This window comes from Onychostruthus taczanowskii, unplaced genomic scaffold, assembly GCF_017590055.1.
Source record: "Onychostruthus taczanowskii isolate IOZ18803 unplaced genomic scaffold, ASM1759005v1 scaffold19, whole genome shotgun sequence".
In the NCBI taxonomy this organism is placed as follows: domain Eukaryota; kingdom Metazoa; phylum Chordata; class Aves; order Passeriformes; family Passeridae; genus Onychostruthus; species Onychostruthus taczanowskii.
This window is the reverse complement of record NW_024499128.1, coordinates 473,493-489,916: the sequence shown is the minus strand read 5'-3', so window position 1 is coordinate 489,916 and position 16,424 is coordinate 473,493. Positions and strand designations below refer to the sequence as shown.

General features: G+C 52.4%; 1 protein-coding gene across 2 annotated transcripts in view; it reads right to left on the bottom strand.

The window, feature by feature from the left end:
* The window catches only part of RHBDF1 (rhomboid 5 homolog 1), a 37,653-nt gene that overhangs the window by 2,898 nt on the left and 18,331 nt on the right, over positions 1-16,424 (bottom strand). For both annotated transcript variants that reach the window (XM_041401501.1, XM_041401502.1), the window contains 13 exons: positions 15,374-15,507; positions 13,162-13,266; positions 10,157-10,370; positions 8,465-8,671; positions 7,660-7,782; positions 7,340-7,500; positions 4,931-5,182; positions 3,625-3,736; positions 2,724-2,798; positions 2,012-2,173; positions 1,807-1,907; positions 1,099-1,162; positions 565-659 (listed from right to left, as the gene is read on the bottom strand). In XM_041401501.1, coding sequence (XP_041257435.1) covers positions 565-659; positions 1,099-1,162; positions 1,807-1,907; positions 2,012-2,173; positions 2,724-2,798; positions 3,625-3,736; positions 4,931-5,182; positions 7,340-7,500; positions 7,660-7,782; positions 8,465-8,671; positions 10,157-10,370; positions 13,162-13,266; positions 15,374-15,507 — 1,805 coding nt within the window. The remainder of the gene's footprint in view (positions 1-564; positions 660-1,098; positions 1,163-1,806; positions 1,908-2,011; positions 2,174-2,723; positions 2,799-3,624; positions 3,737-4,930; positions 5,183-7,339; positions 7,501-7,659; positions 7,783-8,464; positions 8,672-10,156; positions 10,371-13,161; positions 13,267-15,373; positions 15,508-16,424) is intronic.

The window sequence follows — 16,424 nt, the reverse complement described above, 5'->3', positions numbered from 1 at the left end:
CTATGTCAAGAGTGTCCTGGTCATGACCTTTAGGGACAGAGAAATTTTTGGGGCAGCACATATTTTTGTCCCTAGCAGGGAAAGCCAAGCCCAAGCACTGGGTTAGTAATCAAGCTCAGGGATAAAATGAGAAAAACAGCATCTTCCTCTTTTACAAACCCAGAGTGGGCCATTTCCTGGCATTTCCCTTGAGTGCCCAGGGACTGCAGGCTGGGGACAATGGAGCCTGTCAGAAACAAGCTGGCCATTCCTAAGGAAAAGTGCAGGACTCCCCAGCAGAATGGTTCAATCCCTCCAAACTGGTATCCAAATCCCTCCATACTACAGGACCAGTAGAGTGAGATACCCTGCTGTGCCAGCCTCAGGCTGGCTGTTAACTCCTGCTCATCCCAGACTCCTGCTCATCTGGGAGACCTGTCGTGGCTCTGTCCAGCTCCCCTTCCCAGCAGGGCTCTGGGCTGTGTGTGCAAAGGACAAGGAGGGCAAATGGCTGTGTCTACAACCTGAAAAGACCCCGTGTTTCACCCCAACACCCAGCCCCTCCATACAGGTAAAACTCACTACCTTCCCTTGGTCCCAATGCAGCAGGGCCGGCCTGTAATCACACAGTCCATGTGGAGGTGGTTGGTGTAATTCCCAGCACTGTTTTTTGTGCAGATCTGCAAAACAACAACAGGCTGCAGTCAGACAGCCACAGCTTTGCTTGCTGGCTGGGTAAAATCAAAACAGCCCCTTGGGAAGAAGCCAGATCTCAGGACACAGCTCCCTCTGACAGCAGGATGGTTGGTGCCTGATACTCCATCTGCCTGAGCATCAGTTGACACCTCCTCTGCAGCCCGAGGCTGAGTTAGTTTCCATCTCCCTGTTACCCTGACAGGATCCAGGGCTTTAGCTGGCACGAGAGAACTTTTGTTGTTGGAGGGCTTTGAGCCTTGGCTGGGCACAGCAGAGTTGCCCTGAACTGGTGTTTGTGACAAGCAGCAGAAGCTGCACCAGAGGCCCTGCCCTCCCACCAGCACAGCTGAGGCTCTGCACAGTGGGATGCAAATGCCACACTGCAGCTGCCCATGCAGGCCCTGTGCCTCTGGCCATGCTCACCGGCCACTTGGTGATGTCATCTGGCCACTCGTGGGGCTCCATCGAGGCTGGCTGCTCACACACCCTGCAGCAACAAAGCACAGATCAGCCTGAGAAATACTTTTCCCAGCACCAGGTAGGATTTCCACACTCAGCCTGTGCCCAGGCTGCCATTCCACAGCTCCCTGTGTCCCTGCATGGTGACACTGACACACCAGACCAAATCAGCCAAGGCCATGCTGGTCAAAGCCTCAGCCTCCTTCCAGCAGAGATCACAAAGGCAGAGAGCACACAGCTGCCCAGCAACAAACTGGATCCCTTCCAGGTGGACACACCTTAAGGGCAGGAATTCAGCTGGTTTCAGCTCTACATCAGCCCGCAGTGGCTGTGCCAGGGCAGCCAGCAGCTGGCTGGGCTCCTGGACAGAGGTGTGCTAGGCTCAGGACTGCTGCCCCCCAAGCAGGGAGCTGTGCAGGGAGCAGGTGAGGAGAGGGAGAGGGTTGAGAAGGCACCCACAGCTCACAACAGGCCTCTGCTCAGGTGGGCAGCCCACAACAGAGACCAGGGGTGAGGACAAATATGATCGCACCCTGCATCAGCCTCCCCTGCAGTGTAGGGACATCACTGCCCCACAGAGCAGCTGCTGCTGCCTCATCCAGCAATCCACTGGCCCGACTGTACAGCAGCCCTGTCCCCCCGAGGATGGCAGCTGGGCCAGGCAGGACCTACCTGGGGTCCTGATGACAAACAGAGCCAAACTGCCTCTTGTTCCCTGCCAGCATCGGTGTGCTGGGGTGATGGGGCCACTTCACCCACACGGCCAGCGTGGACTGCAGGAGAGAGGAGAGGTGTCACCATGAAGCCCGGGGAAGAAGCATCAGCAGAAGTGGCGCTGAGGCTGCAGGGCTGGCAGGAGAAGGGCCATGGCACTCACTGAGCACTCCTCTTCCGAGGTCTGCACGCAGCCTGACTTGTCGTTGCGCACGCAGCACGCCGAGTGCTTCTCCTTCTCCCGCTTGGCGCTGATGAAGCTGTGCACCTGCTGGTCCTGCCTCATGCACGGGGAGAACTTGGCCCCCAGGTGGATCAGGGCCTCCTGGCAGAGATGGAAACACTCAGCTCAGCCAAGGCAACGATTGCCTGGGCAGAGCAGGCTGGGGGAGCTGCTCGGGATAGCCCTACCCAGACTCAAGGGCCAGGGACAAGCCCAATACACACGATGCAGATTCTCCATATTTGCTTTGGAGACAGGTCCAGAACAAAAGCTCATGGATTTCTTTGCCCATAGCCCAAGAAAGGCCAGCACTATGGCTGGAAAAGAAAACTTTGTCACGTTTCCTCTTCATTTTTGTGTTTCCCAGGGGAATGGCATCAGGAAAGCTGTCACATACTGTACAACTCCTGCATTTTTTCTAACCCCATGCTTGTCTTTGTAGGAACAGTGTGCAAAGCAGGAAAGCCAAGGTCCATCCCAACTTCCAGGCAGCCCATTCTGCAGGGTAACTGGGGCTGGGAGCACTGCTCCTCCCTGACAGTGACAGCAGATCCCTGAGCTCCATGCAGCAGAGGGCTCTGGTCCATGGGGTGGCACAGATGCAGCACACAGTCCCCCATCCACCACTAACAGCCCCACCAAGGGCACTCACTGAGCTGGGGCCGATCCAGAAGTTTTCCTGCTGAACATATTTGACATTTTCATAAACCCCTCTGTTTCGCAAGACCTAAAAGGAGAGAAAGCAAGAGCCCTGTGAGCTCCAGCCCCCAGGGACTGGTGAAAACAGCCCCCAGCATGAACAGGAATCCCCACAGCCAATGACACGGCCCACAACCCTCTTCATCTGTTTTTTTGCAGGATCACATGTAAACCCCATCAAGGTGTGGGCACCTTCAAGTTAAGGTTTCATTTAAAATGTCTATCTCTGGCTACTTCACTTTGAAGAAATCTCAGGGCCAGGAGCCCTTGGAGTGGCCTGAGCCTGCACAAAGCTCCACAGAGCTGAGCAGCACAGGCAGCACCCACAGGCAGAGCCCACGTGCTCTGAAAGCTGTCAGATATGCAGCTGAGAAGCTCCCCAGGCATCTCCTGCATAGAGCAGGGACATGGCTACAGAGATATCTGTACCCCAGAAACCTTTAACAACATGTGGGAAGGCTACAAACAGCTTCAAGATCAGCTCCCAAAGTCAAACAAATCAGTTTTGCTCCTGGAAGAAACAAAATCCTTTAACTATAGCAAAAACTTAGCTCAGGTTTGAAGTATTTCCCTGCCATGATCATCCTTCTGGTCTCCAGCAGGAGGGGAACAAGCTGTTTGGAAGTGCTGCCAGCACAGCCACCATGCTTTGTGTCAGATAGAATCTGACATCAGAAGCACTGTGGCTGCAGGAGGGAGACAAGGTTGTGTGGGGGCTTCCAGAGACCCTCCAAGAAGCCCCCCAGGCTGGACAGCAGGCACCCAGCCAAGAAGGCAAGGAGCCAGTATGCTGGGACACAACAGCTGAAGGCTAAACTCCATCACACTCCAGGCATGTCAGGGGGTTCACTTACTGAATCAACAGTTTCATGTTGTGAGAACCCCACAGGGGCGATGCCGTAGATGCACACAGCGAGGATGGTGATGAGTGAATGCACAAAGGTGACCCAGTAAGTGAAGAAAGGCCTGCATGGAGGGAAGGGGAAAGGATCAGAGGCAGAAGCACAGGCATATTACATCTGCGAACAGAACAGAGGGGAAAAGTTGCTGTTTTCCCCCAGAAACCTCACCAAAATTCTGGGGTACATGGCTAGGATCACCTAGGAGTGCACAGGACAAGGGGCAATGACCTAAGGTCTTGATGAAGACAGAACCTGTTTACTCCGACTCCCCCCGGACAACCACCCTTTCCCAAGAAAACATCCATGGGAACACCACAGGCCAATGCTGAACTGTGCTGTGTTTCTGAAATAATGACTCTAGGGGAATGAGCAGAGACAGGGATAGCTGAGCCCCGCTGTTCACCACAGGACAGTGGAGGTGGCACAGAGAGCTGCAGTCCCTCCAGACAGCAGAGACACAGACACACCGTGAGGAGCTGGGTGAGGTCCCAAACTGCCAGGTGAGGACACAAACATGCTGCTCTTGGCTGCAGCTGGCTGCAGCTGGCTCTGTACTCCAAGGGACAAAGATGGTGGGGCTCAGCAGCACCCAGTGACCTGAGGGCCAGCAGCAATCCCTCACTCAGCAGTTCATGGGTGTGGAAACTCAGGGCACTGGCAATATATCTTTGTTTGCTCTAGGGTGTCTTGACTCCCAGGGGAGCACTGACTTTGACTTTTATTCATGGAGAAAGTTTATTAGACTTCAAGATAGACTAGAATTCACAAAAGTGTGAAATAGATTATAGAGAGTAGTGTAGGTGTAGCACTTTGTGAGAAATTTAGGTTTTGGAATTTTTAGTATGTTGTGGATGGAAGCAAGATGGAGGGCACAGGGTGTCGTCCTCGGTTTTTTCTTCATGCCTTTTGCTTCTTCTTCTTTATGGGTTTGGGTGGCATTTTGTAATTGGGCAGAACAGTCTGCATTGCAGACTCTTTGGGATCAGTTATTGGGTTAAAAGGGGAAATAATCTAGGTGTCAGCTCTTAATTGGATAGTTTAGTCTTAAAAGACCTTGTAACAAGAGATTGTTAAACATTTTGTGTCTTCTAATAAAAAGCTGCCGATCTAACAGTAGTGAGACTGTTTCACTGATAAGAAATAATAAACGCTGGAGTCTGAACACGAATTCCTGTCTCAAGTGCCTTCAATCCAGACCTAGAAAAACCAGCAGCTGGTACCCCCACGATGGGGAACGCCCCGTGAGCGCAGCCCTCACCTGTGGTCATCCATGTCCTCGATCTGCCGTTTGACGTAGCTGTCGATGCGCTTGCGGTAGGTCCTGTTGGTCAGCTTGCCCACCATGCCCAGCCCGTAGGGCCTCTTCTCCTTGGCAAAGAGCTTCCTCACGGGCACGGCGATGCGCTGGCCGCGCTTCTGCGGGCTCACACTCACCACCTCCTGCCGCAAGCGCACCTTGGGCTGCGCCAGGCCCCCGTCCTTCTGCTTCCTCCAGCCTCGCTCCAGGGGGCTGAAATCAAAAGCAGGACAGCAGTAGGGACCAGCCTTTCCGTGGCCTTTGGTGGCAGCAGAGCCTCTGTCTGTCCCACCCACTCCGGGATGGGCAGCAGCTGATGGCAGACAAGGTGCCCTGAAGTGGGAGCTGTATTTCAAAGGGTTGCACAGAGCCAGGAAAGGAAAGCACAGAAGTGGCAGAAAGCACAGGAAACACACAGAGGGTGGCACAAGGCTGCTGTGCCAAATTAAGCCCCACTACTGAGAAGCTCTGGAGGCTTTAAAGATGCAGCCTGTTGGGATGCAACAGGCACCTCTGCAGCCTAGGCATGTCTACATTCTCCCCACTTCAATCCTCTTACTCTGCCCTCTGCTATGAAATGGAAGTGGAGTTTAGCCCAGAAGTGGAAATACCCACCTTTAAATGTCATTTCAATGTCTCACTTCAATGTGACTGGGCTGGCAAATTGGACAAAAGTTAAACCAAGCAGCTTCCCAGACCAAGAAAGCAGCACTGTCACAGGCTGCAAGCTGTACCAGCTATCTCTCCCAGTCTCTCTTCCATTCCTCCCTTATTTGTACCAATGTGTGCATTTTTCAGAATTAAAAAAAAAAAACAGGCTTCAACAATGCAATAAAAATCCTGAGCATCCTGAACTAAAAGAAGGCTTTTTTGTCAAAATAGATCTGATGAACACTGCACAGGTTACTAGTGAATAACACCTACTTTTTAAGTCTCCATCACATCCAGATAAATTTGTATTTCCCGCTCTTAGATAGCAGTGTGAAGGTCACATCTGCAGCACTCAGATCTGACCAAAAAAACCCAACTATCTCCCATTTCACCCTTCTTACTGCCTGGCACTGCAGGAGGCATGCTCCTGACACCTGCTCTAGTCCAGTGTACCTCCTCTGGCTTCCCAAATGCCCCACTGCACAAAGACACTGCTTGTCGGAAGTGCTGAGAGAAAACAGCCAAGAACCTTTCTTCTGAAAGATGACTGGAGTATCTGGAGAGATCATGACAGCTCTGAAGTACAGGCAAGCAACAGCATAAGGGAGAATCTGAACCTCTGTAGCCAAAATACTGCGGGAAGCTTCAGCTCTTTTCACATTGCACGTTGCAGAAGATGCATTTGAATATCCCAGCTTCCCCTTGGGAAGTCCTTCTGCAGCAGAAGGTGCAGGTTCCACTTCAGCCTGCTCTTGCCCAAGAGGTCAAGTGGTTTCTGTGGGGTTTCCTAGTGTTTCCAGTGCTGGAAATCTCCCCGTGCCCAAACAAAAACCTCACCACGTGAAAGGACACCCAACTGTGACTCTCATAACAGCTTTCTGAGGCATGAAAAAAATGTGTTTTCCTCAATAAATAAAACTATTTAAGGAGATTCAAAGGAAACCAAGAAGACAAACTATCTCAGAGGAGTGACAACAAACTCGCACCATTTGTGCTTCCCCTTATGTTAAACTGAGTGAAGTTCTTGGAAACACTTGAAGGGAAAGTGCCAACACAGCAAGACAGGCTGAGAGCAGCAGAACCACAACAAGGACCTCCCTGTCTGCTCCATGTTCACACCCAGCAGAGCTCTCTGCTGGGGTGAGCTGACTCGGAAGCAACACAGAGCAATTACTCAGTACCAGTTACTCAGGTGGAAAAAATCCAGGCATACAGTACAGCACCACCCACATATTTGTAGGGCTCTCAGCATCAGTGCCACACCTTTCTCTCATTTCAAGTGAGGAATGCAGCCCAGCTCGACACTCTGCAATGCTTCACCGCTCCTTGGAGCATGAGAACAGTTACTGGTGACTGTGGCAATGCAACAGCCTTCGCACTTTGCCATGCTCTCCATAGCCAAAGGCTGGGCCCTCAGCATCCCCACAGCTGATTTAAAGTGTCTTTTGCTTCCTCAAGGTATGATACAATCTCTGAAACACATTAGTATGAAGCTGGAAGTTGCTGCAGAAGTGGCCTCAGAGTCACCTTTCCCATCATGGGTAGCTGGGGCAGGAGGTCTTCAGCTGGATTTAAAGAAAACCCATCACTGCGCTGCTCTGAGCTCTGCACCAAACATCCACAGCACTCAGATCTTGGCTTCCTCCATGCAGGAGACCCCACTCCAAATGGGTTGGCTACCCCATGTTATGCTTTGGCAGCCACCATGAAGATACTCACAGTAGTAAGTGGCTTCTTTCAAGCTCATTTTTGTCCAAAGCACCTCCTGTGAGATCTGTCTGATCTGGAGGTTTCACCTCCGCATCTTTGATTGCAGCTTCTGATGGTGACTCGAACACTTCATCCGGGTAAGTAGAGAGCTCCTCATGAAGGACTCCTTCCTGGGCAGAGAGACAGCAGTCCCATCAGAAAAAGCCAACATCCCACCTGAGACAGCAGCCCTGGCAGAAGGCAGTGCTGCTCTCCACAACACACAGTCCTGCCAAAACCAGAGTCCTGCTCTGCCTCTGGGCCAGCACCATGCCAGACCTGCCCCTCACCCGAGCGAAGAAGGACGTGTCGAGCTCATCTGGGAAATCCACCGTGTCCTCCTCCAGGAAGCTGGCAGGGGTGAAGCTGCGCCGCTGGGCCCTCCTCAGGGTGCTGTCCTTCACAGAACGGCCCTGCAGCCAGGGACAGGGACATGGGGGCACTGCCAGAACCTGACCCCCAGCTCACAAACCCACCCCAGCCAGTGCACAGGCAGCCCACGTGCTGGGCTTGGTTCATGCTCATGGATGGAGCACAGCAGACGTGATGTGTGACACCTTTCTGGTGAGACACACAGCTGTCACCCCACTTCTCAACCCATAGCACCCACCTCCAGGCTTGCCATGCGCTCCTCTAGCATATATTGTACAGTGTGTCTGGCCAAACCACAGTGATTGCTGCTACTGGACACAGCAAAAAGCATCACTGAGCCCAGGACAGCAGGCACAGGGCAGGATGAAGAGACTTGTACAGCAAGAGCCTCAGGTATTTCTGCTCTTCCCTGGCTGCTTACCATGGACCACCCAAAAGTCCAGACAGGCTGAACTGGACCCGCTAGAAGGCTCTGAGGGTGCTGGCTGTGGGAATCAAAGTCCCCAGGCCAATAAAGAAAAAGCAAGACCTGTACCAAAAACGAACCACCATCCCCGCTTCCTTGCCAATCCTGCCTCCTGTACACATGGCCGAACCACGCCAGGAGGTGACTTCATTTCCCCCGCTGCGGCACAGCTATCCCCACCCCTCTGCTGAGCAGCTCCTTGTCCCCATGTCCCAGGGCAGAGACCACCTGGGTCCGTGCCCTGCGGCAGGCAGTACCTTCACCAGCGCGGCGGCCGCTCGGAAGCTCATTTTGGCCACGGACTCGCGCTTGCGGCGCCGCGGGAGGCGGTTGAAGCCCGAGCGGGAGCTGGTGAAGGAGCAGAGGGAGGTGGCCCCGGGCGTGATGGGCGTGTGGGGGATGCTGCAGCCGTCCGTGTCCTCGGCCATCCGGAACGCTCGTCCCCGCGCCAGCGGGTCGATGATCTGCCAAGAGGAGCAGCCCATCAGTCCAGCCATCCCCAAAGCCTGTCCTACCAAGACTCTGCTCTCCCCTTGACACCATGACAGGGGCCTGGCTCCTGGGATTGACCAAGAACCAGGCTGGAGGGACCGAAAAGCAATTCTACAATAGCAATAGAGAGATAAGGAATAACCTATTGGTTTTTCTCTCTTTTGTTAGTGAAGAACCAGGCTGGAGGGACCGAAAAGCAATTCTACAATAGGGAGATAAGGAATAACCTATTGTTTTTTCTCTCTTTTGTTAGTATTGACTATTGTCAACCAGTCTGTTCCAGTATCTCACATAAGACTCCAAACCTCCTCCAACCCTTCCTAAGTTCTTGGTTTCATTGTCTCCTATGCCAATGAGCTCAACAGTCAGAGAATTGCTGCCTAAATAGGAGCCTGAGAAAGCCATAAAAACAGAAGTGTTCTTTCTTTAGTTAGTTTCCTTCCTGATACTGGACAGCCCAGGACTTAAACAGTTTCCTGTTATCCTGTTGAAACTTTACTGTATATTTACATCTGCTTCCATTAATTAAATTTAACAGCTGGATAAAGCAGGCAAGCTTCCAGGAGTTGCAAGCCCTTCTCTGGGACTCCTCAGGCCAGTGCTCTCACTTATTCCAAACATACGAATCAACGTAATGAAAATATTGCCTTCAGCTACAAACCTTGCCTCTGTCCTTACATCATCACAGCTGTGGTTTCCATAAGACCTCTTTGCTTTATCCCAAGGTTTTACGAGCTTTTTTAATCCACAGTTGCACACTCAACAGGAAGCTTAATGAGCTCACACCTACTGACACCACGTTCTGATTTAATGTAGCCCACATACAGTTCAACAATATTTCTAAGTCTCCTGTGACCAAAGATTAGGTGCAAGACATTTAACAGAAAAGAAGACAACAAGGTCCTTTGAAGACACTCAAAACCACTTCTGAGGACCCATAAGCAGAGCTGTAGCACCACTAATGCCAGAGACACTTTTCAAAGTCCTAAAATATAACCAGCATTCTATGGGGACAGTAACTGTGCTACAGACTGCATTCTGATTGGGGTAGGACAAATGTCTCCAGTGATTCCAGCTCTGCTACTGTACATTTGGGTCCAACATAGTGGTTATTCAGGGTACAACACAATTCTGTCCTTCAAAATGGCAGCAGAAAGCCTGAGCTGAGAGCTGCTGCTCATGCTGCACACCCCTGATCACCACAGTCACAGCATGACAAACACAGCTCCGAGCCACCACAACAGCTGAGGGATCTCAGCCAACGAGACCAGAGAGAGACTGCTGGAGAGAGAGCTGCCAAACCGTACCTGGGACATGAGAAGTGTCTGAGCACAGAGCCCAGAGTGTCGAGGCAGAGCTCAGCCCACAGACAGGTCACAGCTGCCAACGCGCTGAACACACCGAGCAGGGAGCTCAGCGATGGCATTGCCTCTGTCCCTCTGTGCCAGGCTACTCACCTTCTGCATGCCCAGCTGGCAGGGTCCCACGTACAGCGGAGGAGGGGTCTCTGTGCTTGTCAGAGAAATGTTGTCTTGGCTGGGCAAGTCCATCTCCCGGATGACCTGAGGCTTGAGCTTCCCGTAGCGCAGGCTGCAGTGGCGGAGGCTCTTCCTCTGCCATTTCTGAGTGGCATCGCTGTCTTTGCTCACCCCAAACCAGTCTGCTGTGCCTCTGAAAGATGCCAGCAGACAAGTGCTAAGAAGAAGGATGTTTGCTTGGACTATGCACGTGAAAAGACAAAGCCCTGGTGGTTGCTTCCAGCCCACCCCAATTCAAAGACAGAACTCTTTCCCAGGAGCATCTCGCAGCTTGTCCTCAGCTGGTTTTAGCAACCTAACAGATGCTGGCCAGAAATGTTTGACCATCAACAGCATTCTGTCTCTTAAGACAGAAAAAAATGACAGGAGATATTCACTGTGGGCAAAGGACAGTTTGTTCCGAGTTTTTCTAAAAATAAAGGAAAAGAAATGGTACAGAAATTCAGAAAACAACTTGGTGAAAGGTGGTTTTTTACTTTAAAAACCATCTATTGCAAACACTTACCATCTTGAGGCCAGCTCTAGGTCCCCACTGTAAGACTGTACTGTTTTGTAGCTCTGTAACTTGTCCCAAAAGCCACCAGAATGTCTCTTCTCTCCCAGCCTCCCCTCCACACTCCCAGAATCTCCCTAACTCCATCTCATGCTGCAAGGTTTCTAACCTCCTCAAGGGTTGCATTAACAGCAAAACTTGCTGCAGTTCTGGTCTCTGCAAAGGCAGACACACACTTCTAAGCTGCTGGTTGCAGAAGCAGGAGCACAAGCAGCAGCCACAAGGCAGGTTTGCTGCCAAGTGGCTGCTGCCACAGAAGAGCAGTGGATCAGAAGCAAAATCCCAAGGAAGGCAGGGAGGGATCAGGATAAGTCAGACTAAAAGCCTATTTCAAATCCTGCAGGACAGCTGGTACCCTAAACTTAGAGGGCTCATGGCAGCCCTGCCAAGCAGTTCCCACGATGGCTAATCCATCCTCAGGAGATGACAAGCTGTCTCAGCCTACAGCTGACTGGCCCAGGTGTTGAAACCTGAAAGTTCAAGCCAAATCCAAACCCTTGACCTCAGTCCCCCTGCTCAGGGGCAGGATCTCCAGCTGCTGAGAAGCAAGACCTCACAGATCACAAAGTGAGCATTAAAATACACACTGGAGTAAAGGCTGGGATAAATCTAGAATTAGGCCACACAGGGGAACTGAGCCAGTGCACTGGAGACAGGAAATTAGTCCAGTGGTTTTGTACCCTTCCAAGCAAAAACCCCATCAACCAACAGGTGAAGGTGCTCTGCCACCATGTCAAAAGATGTGTTTGAAATCCACAGCCTTGCTGGCTGAAACTTTCCCTACGCAACCACCACACATTTTCCTCAGCCCTCCCTGCTCTCACAATGATACAGAACAGACCCTTCAGAGGTCATGTGGGCCACTGCTGGAATTCACCTGACCTCACTGACTCAAATGCCACCAGCAAGTCAACGTGCCAGCCTTTGGAGATGGGGCTATGTGAAAACCTTGGGGCACCTCTCTGCTCCCACAGACCCACATCTCCTTGGAGCAATCTTCCTCTCCATCCAGAGCAAAGGCCAAGGGCCAGCCCCTGCCTGAACAGACCCACCAAGCCCATAGCACAGAGGTCAAGCTGCCAGTTGATCTGGCACAACACACATCACAGAACAGCCTGACAACTCAGAGGGCTCCCCACAGACTGCTGTAACCAGTATTTCAACAGCAAGGTGACCTTGGGTGACAAGCCTGTACACAGGGCCTCAAAGGGAGAGGGGCTGAGGGTCATTTGGGCCCATATGAGCCTGCTGAGGAATGGCACCACCAGCAACCTCAGAGATCTCCAAAACTGTGCTCCCACTAGTCTGGAAGGACAAGCACCAGCTCAGCTGTTGGCACTGTGAAGAACACTCCAGAACTGCCAGAGATCACTGCTGGGCCAGGGCCAGGGTGAAGAGCTGTCCCATTCCTCCCTGATCATAGCCAAAATGGTCCACTGAAGAGTTAAGGGCCTCTGGAGCACCCTGGGAAGATGCTGAATGCCTCTGTTCATCGGGGAGACTCCAGCACATCCTTCAGAGTCCCCAGGGCACTGTAACAACCAAAATCAGTCAGCTGTCACTCTTCTGTCATGATGAGACAAGCAGCCCTGAAAGCCCAAGGCCAAACACAAGCAGCCCCAAAGGTGGTCACAGTGCCAGAGTGGCAGCTGGCCAAGGGCAGGATGGTGAGACAGGAATACAGGGCATTAGGTCCAGTCCCTGCCACGCACAAAGTCACACTGTCTGGTTTAAAAGATTCCTAAGCTCCAGATTTGGAGTGCTGGTCAATGGGCCCGTTGTGCCCTGGACTCCTGGAGTGGCTCATCTCCTTGGTGCTAAGTATACAAAGACCTCCACCTCAAAAAGAAGACAGTCACATTTGCATTAGAAAAAGCTATGATGTCAACAGGGAGAGTGGATGCTGTATTCCATTCATCAGCTCTGAGCCCCCCTGGACCAACACAACAGCGTCTCTTTGGTGCTGCTTCTTCTCCTTCCCTTCCTGCCCCAAGAAGGCTTTGGGGCCAACATATGCTGCACTGCTGCCAGCAAAGGCAGGCTGGGCTACGGCTGCCCTGGGGAGATATTCCAGCTATGGGGAACACCAGGAGGTTGACAGCTTGTTAGGAAAGGCAGGAGGGAGTGAGGCTGGCGGGTGGACAGCTTGTTAGTCCATGCTACTTATTGACAGCTGCCTACACATTTAGTAGGAGTGACAATTGTTTACTGTTAGAGGCACACATGAACTTTCTCACTCTGCCTATCTGTAGGCCTCTTGGGCAGTCCTGAGAAGGCAATGTGATCTCAGCAACAGCCAGATTCTGCGCAGTTCACAACAGCCCTGGCACACACATGCAGGGGTGGGTTTCACACTCAGTGCTACCAGTACCTGAAAAACGATCGGGGCAGGGACTGCCGCTTTCTCAGGGAGCTCCTGCCCCCCCGGTGCCCACGGGCGGGCAGAGTCTGACTCCTTTGAAACCGAACCTGTCTGCTGCAAAGAAAAGAGAGCTGAGGGGAAGGAACCTCCAGGGCTGTGGAGAGGAGCAGCCACTGCATCTCCTTCCATAGCCCCATGGGCAGCAGTGGTGCCCCACTGCATGCGACAGTGGCCTCCAGCTGAGAGCACGACCTAAGAGAAACAACCAAGCTCAAGCCACACAGCAGCAGCATCTTTGAACCCAGGAGGCTGCTGAATCCTCTTGGTGCACCTGTGACGTGTGTCTCACATTGCTCTGGAAGGTATCAGTAGTGCCATCCCCCTCAGCTCCCCGTGTAAGACCTGCCTTCTTCAGCCCAGACACTCAGCTACAGATTCCACAGCTGGCTTTGGGCACCAGTGTGACACCATGGAGGTGTCAGCAGCCCAAGATATGATCTGCTTAGAGACATCAGACTGATGCCCTGACAGGATCTTGCCTAGTGCACAAGTCTATCTGTAGCACATCTGCTGCTTTGCATGGACATCTCAGACACCCAGGAAGACTGGAAATGGTGTTAGATGCTTTCACATGAACCACTCCTAAGCCTTGTTCTGGACTACACAGGCTTCACTTTATGTTCACAGTTGATCTGTGTCCTCCAGGGAAGATGGTATGGAGTCCTGCTACAGTTTCACATTCTGTGCATTCTGAGGGCTGTGTTAAGCAGAAAACTTGGCAGTCAGACTTCCTGGACTCACAAAACAAATCCCAAAACACAATTAGGGATGTATGGTCTGCATTCTCCACTGTATTCCTAGTTCTGCTAAATGGAAAACAGGGATTTAGGCCTTGATACTTTCCATTTCCCTGGCCTTGTTTCTGATCCACTCATTTCATGCTTTTATTGCTAGTGTTGTGTAATGTGTGCATCTCCTGCAGTTCTTCTCCTTGTTAAGTCCTTCCCAAAGCAAATTTGTCACAGTAGCACCAAAGCAGTTCACAATTCCTCACTCCCCTACACACAAACTGCATGTTGTGAGGACTTCGGCAGGTTACCCAGACCCTTCTACCCAATGCTTCTTGTCAGGGCCTCCACAGCACCCTCCCAGGATATCCCCTCATCCTTGACGTGCTCTTGCCTAGCTGTCCTGGCAAGGAACACGTCAGGAGCAGGGGGCAAGGGAAGAGGCAGTGTAGGTGTGCAAGGACAGCCTCAGCAGCGCCAGAGGTTGCCCACAGCCCTGAAAAGAGCAGACACCGCTTCACGGGCTCAGCCCTCCCAACCTCACAAGAAGCAGGATCAGAGTGGGCTGATGCAGGAGAGCTTCAGCACCAAGGCAGCTGGGAAACGTCTGAGGCAAAGGAAAATAGTGTGTGGGAGACCTGCCAGAGCTGGAAAGCTGCTCCTTTGTGAGTGGGCGAAGCCTGGCTGGCTGAAAGTATCCCTGACCCCTGGAGTTCTAGAGATGCTCCTGGGATCCAGGCAGGCCTGACACGCTGCCAGAGATAGAAACGAGCCATCTCAGGAGAGAAGCTGGGAGAGCCACTCCTTCTGGGCAAACTGGGATAAGCCTTTGCCATGGTGAGGGAAAGATCATCCAGCTCTGTGGCCATGTCTCAAGAGTCTCGTAAGACAACCCTTTGTAGGAGTGGGACACGGGACCAGAGCAGCCTCTCTCTGCTTTCCACCACCCCTCAGAGCCATCTCAAGGACCTGCCAATGAGCCAGTGCTAGGAGCCAAGCTGCTGAGAGCCCTGCACTGCTCCAATGGCCTTCTGCCTCCCCGAGCAACCATGTGCTCTCAGACACTGCATCAAAGCATGCCCAGCATACCCCATCTACAGTCACAGCTAAACATCAGGGCCTGACACATCCTGTTACTGAGAAGCAACCCCCCCAGGGCATGGGGGCAGCCAAAATCTGCTTGTAAGTAGCAAACACCATTCATTGTCCTGGTCACCAGCATCTTCCTCCCAGGACTACAGACAGGCTATACAGCACCACTGGGCTTCTGTACTGGGGACCAACCTGCACCCACCCTCCACAACCTCACAAGGTAATGAGGGACTCAACCTAACCCTGCTGCGACAGGCAACGGGATGAGCAGAGAATCATGAATCCACAGCTCCAGGATGGCAGAACACACTGCAGCAGGCTCCAGGAGCCCCGTGCCTCACCTCTTGATGGTCTGGGTGATTGAGGTCTGGCGCTGCAGCACGGCTCTCCTGGTGGGGTCGTGGGGCAGGGACGGCACGCGGCTGTTGTCGGCCGGCATGCTCACGCTCCGCAGGAACGCCTGGCGCCGCGTCGGCTGCCGAGGGAAGCGGGAGGCAGTCAGAGTTCTGGGATGGGCACCTCAGCAATTCAACATGTACCGCCTGAGCTCCTGCCACATATCCTCCTGGCTGCTGTCTACCCAAATCACACTATCCTAGACCGCTCCACAAGGTCAAGAGAAGTGCACTCAGTGGGGTTTGCTTCTGAAGTGGCTCTGGATCTGCACCGAAAGCCTGTGAGAGCTGTGGGTGGGTCTGCAGTTGCTGCCTGGTGCAGCCTAAGCAAGCTAGGAAAGGCTTTCTTCAAAGCCTAACTGCCTGGGCACACTCACATGTCATGGCTAAATGTCACCTACCAAATGTGACACAACTCACCACGCTGTTCTCAGCTCACACAACTGCCTCCCCAGGGCTGCTCTGGATTACATTTTTATCAGCTCAGCAGAGACACCATGTCCCATTTGTACAGGGCAGGCTGAGCAGACTGCCCCTCTGGCACGGGAAGCTCTGATCGATCCTCTGGTCAGACACTGTCTCTGCCTCAAGACTACTTCAGCCTCTCTAGCCCAGAAAGCTAATGATTTCCACTTACATTAACAGTTTTGCTATCTTTTATGTAAAAGCAGTACACAGATACTCAGGTTGTAAGTCAGAGGTGCACACAATGCACTCTTACCCTGACAGCCTGGGCTTTGCAGAGAACATCACCTCCACCAGTTTCTATCATAAGCACAGTGTTCCTCCAGGTGCCCACCTGGATTTAGAGATTCCAGATAAGGCAAGATCCATCAGAGCCTTAAATAATTTATTCAGAAGGTTTCAACCTGCACTGGTAAAACCCTGAACTCCACTTCTAATCCCTACAGACTGACCCCCAAACTCTTTCCTTCCAAGGGAAGACCAGAACCAGGATTCATCTGCCAGGAGCTGTAAGTGAAGTGCATTTGAGTCC